Consider the following 9,446-nt stretch of genomic DNA (forward strand, 5'->3'; position numbering starts at 1 on the left):
GTAGTTTATATTGCATTTCACCAGAAGTTTACTGTTAGTGCAGCTCTCATTGAGTCAGTGTCCCATTTGTTAGTGTAGGTGTTTCCCATTGCTCAGTCTTAGATTCATGATCTGTTGCTGGTTTTCAGTTCTCTCCTCATTACTTTCATTTTCCATGTGAAGGTGTCTGAAACATCTTGGCTTCCTGACTAACTTCCCAGCAGCAGCTGTTAACTTTTCCATATTCTGTGCTGCTCGTTTGTCATCTTCTCAGTCTGCAGTGTTTTGTTTGTGAAGTGTAATACATGGGCATAAAGGCAGCATTACATAAATACTTCAAAGAATTAAAGCGACATCAGCAAACATTTTTATTGGGTGATTTGTAATTTTAGAAAAATGAAGAAGGAAAATTAAATTTTGCAACATCTAACAGTACAGCAGAGTGAAGATTTTTTTTTTTTTTTTTTTAAATCATACAAGAATCTAGTACATCAGTGACAAACTTGCAGGTAAAAATGTTGATAAATAATTTGATACTTTGTCCTGGTTTTGTTAAAAAACAAGTTTCTCTTTTAGTGAATTTGCCTCTCAGCTAAAGCCTTCATATTAAGTGCATTTTCCTGGAAAATCAGATACAAGTTTTGGTAAACATAGCAATGGAATGCGAAATTATGATAACAATTGATGCGCATCTTGGGAGAGGGGCAACGAGAAACAGGTGACCAAAAAACTGGTATAAGTTTCCATTCACGTGAATACTTCATCACGAGGATCTCGCCCCTTTTCCTTATGTCCGACATTAGGAGAGGACCTTGCTAGTCATCCCTGCGAACTGAGGCCTAGTGAGAGACTGAATCCAGCTCCGTTTGGCTGCAGAGTCCAATCCAGGATTTTGGGTGCCAGCTCTGCAGTTGCTGGGACTTCCAAGATTGGTTTTGTATATTTTGTATGTTTTTCTCTATTCTTATTAGTAGCATTAGTAAAACATTGTTAATTTTTCCAACTCTCTTCTCTCTGTCCTTCTTTCCCTCCCGATCGCCTGTGCTGAGTGGGAAGGGGGGAGAGGGAGGGACTGAAGGGAGAAGGGAGGGAAAAGGGGGCTAACAATACATCTGCCATGGTTATATTGTCACCCTGTAATCAAAACCCTCGACATACTTTCAGACTTCACTGAAAATTATTCTGTGCTTTCTTGGACATTTGGGTCTCAGCTCAAGTTAAACATGTAATCGCTGGCTATAAAACTGAACTTGAAATTAAAAAACAGTGTTGAAACAGTAGGTAATGTATTGAATACTTGTAGACTAAATCCCATTTTCTTCATAAAAATGTATTAGTCTTCACTTGAAAAAAAGTTGCAGCATCCTTTGAAGCATCTTAAGATGCTCTACGCTTTTAGAATGATTTATTGGTAGTAGACCTCACCTTCACATTGCAAGAGGGCAAAGAACTGGTTTTGCTTCAGTGCACTTGTGCCAAATGTCAATCTTGAAGGTAACTAAGAAGATCAGTGCTTCTTGCAACATAGGTCATTGTTCCAAATAAAAACCTTGCTTTTGGCAGCATGACTAACAACTCGTTACTACTAGTGTGAAAGGGGCTTAAATGGAAAATAGTAAGGAGAGAAGTATAGAAATTCTATAAAACTAGCAAACTTATTTCTAAAGGTTTTTTTCATAACACGAAAAGATCTTTTAAGTCTTCATGAATAATTTCACTATTATATGTTCAGTAATTCAGTAACTGACATGAGTTTCTATTTGATATTTTCATCCCCCTATATCTGGAACTCTAAGTGATCTAAATAACCAAATCAAAATTAGGTATCTGTTTTAAAAGGTATTTTGGTCTTCAGTATCACTTCTTCTCCACAGATACGTGTGGAATTTGATAAGAAATAGAAGCAAACCATGTTGTTGTTGCTGATCTGCAGGGTGTAGAGCTTCCAATTGTAAACTTGTAAGCTCTAAGATCACTGTCAGTTTGAATGCCCCAAAACTGCAAGGCATTTACGTGATCTGCCCTTGACAGCTGTAAAGTAACAGTATCAAGTGCTTCCAGCTTTTTTTTCATTTCTTGTCTTCATTTGAAAAAATTTACTTTCAAAAGTGAGGAATATATACACATACTTGCGGCTCTAGAAAAGCGGTTTCTATAGCCATAGTGTGAGGGAAGAGACTGGGACTGTTCGTAGTACCTTACAGCATTGTGTATAAAGCTCTATAGTTCTTCAGACTTAAGCTGAGAAAAACAAATGACAGCAGAGATAGAAATAGAAATCAGAAATACCAAAGGAATAGTTAGGAAATTTATAAATTGGAAGGAAAGAAACTTCAGGAACAAGAGAGTACAGGATATGTTGAGAAGGGGAGAGAGAGAAAGTTCTGACAACAGAATGTAAGCAAAACCAGGATAATCAGACCTACCAGTATTTACTAAAATAAAAAGTAAGTGAAAGACTATATTCAGGTTTAAAAAATGAAGGCAGGTAATTCATTCTGTAAAGTCCACCTTGACTGGTTGTACCTCTATTAACTAGGTCAAACAAGTAAAAAAGAGGTCATAATACAAATAGCAATAGATGGTTAATCTCTTCCAATTAGCATATTATTTTTCATAGATTTTCATGTTCTAATCTTGAGAACTAATAAAAGAATTGGGGTAAATCGAGAAGGATTTTGGCAGATATACATAAGCACTTATCAGACTCCTCACCAGTGGCCAACACAAAGAACACGATTTTGTTGACCATGATTCTGGTTGGACCAGGGATTGGAACAAGATCCTTCTTATGTCCTGTCTTGTAGATGGGCACCACATTCACCAACTTCCAGCCAACCGGGATCGCCCCAGTTAGCCAGGATTGCTGGTAGATAATGGAAAGTGGCTCAGTGATCACCTCCGCCAGCTCTCTCAGCACCCTCTGGTATCCCATCTGGCCCCATAGACTTGTGAGTGTTCAGGTGTTGTAGCAGGTCACCAACCATTTCCCTTGGATTTTCTGAGCTTTGTTTTGCTCCCCATCCCTGTCTTCTGGCTCAGGGGGCTGGGGACCGGGAGCACAACTGTTCTGACTAATAAAGACTGAGGCAAGAAGGCATTTAGTACCTCAGCCTTTTCCTAATCCTTGTCACTGTGTTTCCTCCTGCATCCAATAAAGGATGAAGTTTCTCTTTACCTTCCTTGTGTCGATGATGTATTTGTGGTTAGATATTTTTTTTTTTTTTTTCCTTTATGGTGCTGGCCAGATTCAGCTCCAGTTGGGCTTTGGCCCTTCTGATTTCTTCCTGAATAGCTTCATGACATCCTTGTATACCTCCTGAGCTGCTGGCCTCTCCTTCCATAGGTTTTGAATTATTTTATTCCTGAGTTCTACCTGAAACTCTCTGTTCAGCCAGGCTGGAATTTTTCCTTACTGGCTTGTCTGAAGCACATGGGGACAGACCTAAACCTTCTGGCACTGAGGACATGAACTTTTTTTCTGGAAAGTGCCCATTGCCTGTCCCTGCCTGCGCTCACAGCACTGACACACAGCAGGACGGTGACCAAGCTGCCAGAGCACTCAGGCCTTGCACCAACACAAGGGATGAGAAGGAGAGTGTGGGAGTGGAACCAGAACAGCTCTGGAAGAACAAGCGCTGGTGCTCCTTGGCAGTGCTGTTGTGATGGACTCTTTTCCCCTCCTCCAATGCAGACAGAAACTGTCCCTGTAGATCCAAAAAAACCTTGGAGGAAAGATCTCAGGAAAACAAATGTTGCTGCAGAGTCCTTTATTTTGGTTAAACACACAGAGGGCACAGCTCTTCATTTATAGATAGTCTCCATGAGGAAACTGGACAGAGAAATATAAATGAGATTAAAGTATTTAAAAAAAAAATAAAACAAAAACAATGAAGGAAGACAGGGATAGCATGCAATTAGTTATATTATATCTGTTACACAGAGGAAGATAATAAGTTTATTGCTTCAGGAAAAAACAAGTCATCAATTTCCTCAGGGCATCCTTGAGCTCCTGGTTCCTCATGCTGTAGATGAGGGGGTTCGCTGCTGGAGGCAACACCGAGTACAGAACAGACAGCACCAGATCCAAGGATGGGGAAGAGACGGAGCGGGGCTTCAGATTGTTAAATATTGCAGTGGTCAAAAACAGGGAGACCATGGCCAGGTGAGGGAGGCAGGTGGAAAAGGCTTTGTGCTGTCCCTGCTCAGAGGGGATCCTCAGCACAGCCCTGAAGATCTCCACATAGGACAGCACAATGAACACAAAACATACAAATGCTAAACAGACACTGGCCACCATAAGCCCAAGTTCCCTGAGGTAGGAGTTTGAGCAGGAGAGCTTGAGGATCTGGGGGGTTTCACAGAAGAACTGGCCCAGGGCATTGCCCTTGCACAGGGGCAGTGAAAATGTATTGGCCGTGTGCAGCAGAGCATAGAGAGACCCAGTAGCCCAGGCAGCTGCTGCCATGTGGACACAAGCTCTGCTGCCCAGGAGGGTCCCGTAGTGCAGGAGTTTGCAGATGGCAACGTAGCGGTCATAGGACATGATGGTGAGCATAAAATACTCTGCTGTTATTAAAAAGACAAACAAAAAGAGCTGAGCAGCACATCCCAAAAAGGAGATGGACCTGGTATTCCAGAGGAAATTGGCCATGGATTTGGAAACAATGGTGGAGATGCAGCCCAGGTCGAGGAGGGCCAGGTTGAGCAGGAAGAAGTACATGGGGGTGTGGAGGTGCTGGTCCCAGGCTATGGTGGTGATGATGAGGCCGTTGCCCAGGAGGGCAGCCAGGTAGATGCCCAGGAAGAGCCAGAAGTGCAAGAGCTGCAGCTCCTGTGTGTCTGTGAACGGCAGGAGGAGGAACTGGGTGATGGAGCTGCTGTTGGACATTTGCTGTTTGTTGCCATGGGAGCTCTCTTCTAGAAAGGAAATGACAACTTAAAATCAGGACACACTCCTATGAGAAAGCAACTCTTCTTTTCATATAAATAACCACAATTGAAATGCATTTCCTTCCTCTGCTGTGTGCTGGCTGAGTGTGCTGTGAGCAGCAGGACCTCTGCCTGTGTGCTGCCAAGCGATCAGCTTTGCTCTGCTGCAGTGGGGACACAGGAGCTGGTCTGTGACAGCTTTGACGTTCACAAGCAGTGTCAGATTTTATGCACCATTAATGGAAAAGTTCAATATCAACACTTGTGACACTTAAGAGCATGGGCTGCAAAGTAGAGGCTTACCATGTCATTATAATGATTTTGCCTGTGTTTTTAATTTTCCCCCATCACATCTTATTAGTGGATTTCTGTAGGGGTTGAATTCCTCATATATATGACTGAAAATGTGAAGACTCTTGGCACAGGAGAGGTAAAGGGCTCATCTCTCTGTGCCTCACTGCAGAGTTATGAGAGCAGCTTTTACCCATTTGCCCTGTGCTTTCACTTGTGCTGCCTTGAAAACTACTTCATAAACAAATCTCTCTTTAAAAGAAAACCCAAAACTGGACTCATGCTGGAGCAGGGGAGCCCTGTTTGAAAGGGCAGATCTGCAAACTCTTCTCTGCCCCAGCCCAGAGGTGGAGATGTGATGAGGAGAGCAGGACAGGACCCCTCACTGAGAGAAGCAAAGGACTCTGAGAGGAGAGTGTGGACCCCAAGGAAAGGCTCAGCACTCCTGGGATCCTACAGCAGAGCTGGGCCTTTCTGGGGGCAGCTTGTGAGCCCAGCAGGACAGGCAGAGCAGAGTCAGGGCTGCTGAAGGTGGAATGTGCTCAAGGGACAGTCAGATCATTGCCCAGCAGACAACATCCAGCATCATCTGCAGAGAAGGACCAAAAGAGCTGCTGAACACCCCCTGCTCTGCTGCCTGGAGCTGTCCCTGCCTGCATCTGTGTCTGTGTCCCCAGGTCTCCTCCTGTCACTGTCACAGACGCCATCCCACCCGCTGTGTGCTCAGCTCTGCCCTGCAGACCCCTCCCAGCAGCCGGCACTGCCCAGGGACAGCTCTGTGTGGACGGCTCTGATGGGAACATCAGACCAGCCCTGATCAGGCTGGAAAAGTCATCTTGATGCTGTCTGCAAGCCATGGCGTGTTGATTTCTGATACTCACACCTTTATTCACCTCTCAGAGTAAGATTTCTGGAATTTCAGTTCCTCCTCCTGAACTGAGACATGAGTTTCTGTTTCCCATTGGCCACATAGACAGCTCAGAGTATGAGACTGATAGAACAGGATCCTTCCCTTTCACAGAGCCCCTGTTTTGTTGTGCGTCTTTAAAAGCCTCCTGGGCATGTCCTAAAGTGATCTGGAGCTGTGAGCAGCCCTGACACACACAACACCCTCTCCATAGCAGGACACTGCCCAGCCAGACGTTGCTCCTTCCACCCACAGTTTCTCCCCAGAGCACTGTGTGGATCTCCCCGGGCAAGGACCCTGCTCTGCAGGACAGCCCTGAGATCCACTGGGTGCACAACCAGCTTCTCAGATTTTCCAAAATGCTGAACAAGATCCCTGTCCTTACAGGTCCCACAAGATGAGCCTGTGCCAGTTTTAGGAGGTGCCTCCATTAGTTACAGCTGCATTGCCCTGCACCCAGAGACTTACCATGGCAAGGGCTGCAAAGGTTTCTCCTCCAGTGAGCTCTCAGTCATCCTCCCAGTCCTGAGCACCTTTAATCTCTCTCTGCCTTGCTCGTCTCCTGAGATCCCCAGGCAGAGCCCTCAGCCCTGCTGCATGTGCAGAGGAGCTGCTCCTGGGCAGAGCTGTCTCTCTGCAGCGCTGCCGCTGCCATGAGCTCCCTGTGTCCCAGGAGCCCAGCCCAGCTCAGCAGCACAGGAGCAGCACAAGGTGCTTTAACGACCCCTCTGGTGGGTTTGGTGCTGAGTCCATGGACCTCAGACCCTGAGAGGTGCTTGAAACATCTCATGAAGCCCATGTCAGATTCAAACTCCAAAGTTTCTTGTAATGTTAATGGGTCCCACTGAGGGACACTATTGAGGAACTGTGCCCAGGGATGGTTAGAGCAGAAAACTGGAGACAGTGATGACAGGTTAGCAAAAGCAAAGTAAAGGTCTCTCTGATGACCAGTAAACCTGGATGTGATCATTAACCAAAGGGCCAAGTCCTGACCTCCGGCCCTGGGAAGTCAGATCCCGTCCCTCCCACGTTGCCCAGGGCTCTTCCTGGGACAGTGTGATGTGAACCTCCCAGGTTCCTGGCTGGGGACAAGGAGGCCATGAGGCCCTTGTGCTGGAAGGACAAGGTGTCTCCTCACAGGCATCAGAGGTGGAGACAACAGCCATAGCCAAGGGGAGAAGGAGCTCATGTCTGGTGGGGCTTTCAGCCTCTTTACATCCCCTGATCATCTCCACGACAGCCTGTCCTGTGCTGTGGCATCCCCTGCACCTCTTTCCCTGCAGGCTGGAGACATCCCCCCTGCTGCCCCACCTTGCTCCTGTCTGAGCATCTTCCTTCCTTTGCTGAGATCTCTCCATCCTCCCCAGCTGTTCCTTGAAGCACAAAGCCTTGGGCTGATGCAGACTCGCTCTGGTGACCTGCTCCACCACAGCACTGCCCTTCTAGTCACATTCCTTTCTGCTCATGTCCAGCCTGGACCTCCCCAGCTGCACTTTGGGCCATTATTTCTTTCTCAAGCTCTTTCCCACTATGCAGAAACCTCCACCACCTCTGAAACCACCCTTGGAGCACTCTCAGGCTACTCCTGCACTGCTGCAGCCTCCCCAGCGCTGCTGGGCCAAAGCAGCCCAGGTCCCTCAGTACCCCACACCATGTGCACAAGGTGCTGAACCTGCCTTGGCACAGCCCTGCACTCTCCAGTTCCTCCCTGCTGCTCCAAACTGGGAAGCCGCACACTGGCACACACCCGTGCGTGTGGGTCACACCAGTGCTGAACCGAATGGGATGAGAACTGCAGGTGTCTGGTCCCCACGCTCCCCCTCATGCAGCCCCGTGTGCAGCTGCCTTGTTCATGGTGAGCGTGCACCACGGGCTGGTGTGGGGACCTTGTAGTGCCCAGGCCCTTCTCCTCAGGGTCACTGCTTAGCGTGTCAGATCCTGGTCTGTCTTGATCGATGGGGTTGTTCTCCTGCCCCGGTACAGAACTGGCCACATCTCCTTTTAAAACTTTAGAGATTCCTGATGGTGGAACCCAAAGTTTTTCCAGGTCTGGACACTCCCTGCACTGCTGCAGCCGCAGTCCCTCTACTTCTGGCCAGGGCAGGGACCACTTACCCAGGGAGCTCCCATTGCCCCCTAAAGAAAAGGGGCCCCAGCCTCCAGGGCTCTCCTGAGCCCAGGAAGAAGCCACTACAATGGCAGCAGTAGCAGGTTCCATCAAGAGTTTATTCAAGAAAAAGGAAATAATTTCCAGTTTCCCTAGCATAGTCTTTCAGTGCTGCTTTCTCCTCCTTATCCTGGTACCTCTCCCTGACTGCTGTGCCTCACTTTCAGTGGCACCAGATTGTTGGAGGGCATGGCCATGTGCCCCCACAGCCCCAGAGCCTTGTCATTGGTGCCCTCACTCCCATGGGCAAACCCATCTTGTCACTTGCCGCATTACGGAGCTCCATACATCCAAGAGACTTCTTCACTTTGAGGGAATCCTACTGCTGATCCTTCCAGCCTTTTTCTCCTGAAAAGCCTGTACCCAGCCATTGCAGCACCCCAAGCTGTGTGACTTGTCCCACATGCCTTGGCTCTTACTCCATGGATGTCAAACAGCACAGGCTGCAGCTTGTGCTGCTGTGCCCTTGGCTGAGGGCATCAGTGCACAGTTGGGCTGTGGCACCTCAGGTGTAGCGCCTGGCCAAGCTCTGATAGTCTTAGGGAAATCTGGTTGGTAGCAAGAATCCAGGTCTCCATGTGTGCAAAGGTTTGACTTCAAAGCAGAGAAATGTCACAGTGGCTGCAGATGGAAAGGTAGGGCTGAAATTGGGCAACAGGAGAGTGAGCAAGCCCTGCTGTCCCCAAGGACAGAGAGAAACAGGGCTGGGAATGACAGACCTGGAAGGAAACGTGTGTTTAGTCAGTGGTGTCTCTGCTGCCCCTGAGGTACTTGGGCAGAGGTGTCACTGATCTCTAGGAATGACAAGGTGCTGCTGACAGGCCCAATGTGACAATGGTTTGTCTGTTCCTCAGTTGTGTTATCAAGGGGGTGAGAACAGGGTGGTGAAAAGAAAGGAAGGAAATTTGGAAGTGTAGCTATACCCATGGACACCCCAGTGTGATGTTCTTCCTGTTCATGGGCTGCCCTACACCTACTGGATAGAGAAGGGACAGACCTTGCGATGCTTCAGAGGTGGGAATGAGTTTCTTGCACAAAGGCACCGAATCTGTCTGCAGTGCTGTCTGTGTGTCTGTCCCACACTCACTGTGAATGGGGATGGCTGCCCTGGACACGACCATCGCTGTCCGTGCCCAATGCATGTAGGGGTGTGTGAGAGCCTTGGCACCT

At 47.6% G+C, this 9,446-nt stretch overlaps 1 protein-coding gene across 1 annotated transcript; it reads right to left on the reverse strand.

Moving 5' to 3' along the window:
* Nucleotides 1–2,862: 2,862 nt before the first annotated feature.
* On the reverse strand, nucleotides 2,863–4,870 carry LOC308052537 (olfactory receptor 14A16-like; the record flags this gene model as incomplete). The annotated part of the gene is made up of 1 exon (XM_080364612.1): nucleotides 2,863–4,870. One exon carries the CDS (start codon nucleotides 4,868–4,870, stop codon nucleotides 3,938–3,940), a length of 933 nt encoding a protein of 310 aa, XP_080220738.1. The 3' UTR covers nucleotides 2,863–3,937.
* Nucleotides 4,871–9,446: the final 4,576 nt, after the last annotated feature.

The sequence above is a fragment of the Nesoenas mayeri genome, assembly GCF_963082525.1.
Source record: "Nesoenas mayeri genome assembly, contig: SCAFFOLD_36, whole genome shotgun sequence".
NCBI classification, from domain to species: Eukaryota; Metazoa; Chordata; class Aves; order Columbiformes; family Columbidae; genus Nesoenas; species Nesoenas mayeri.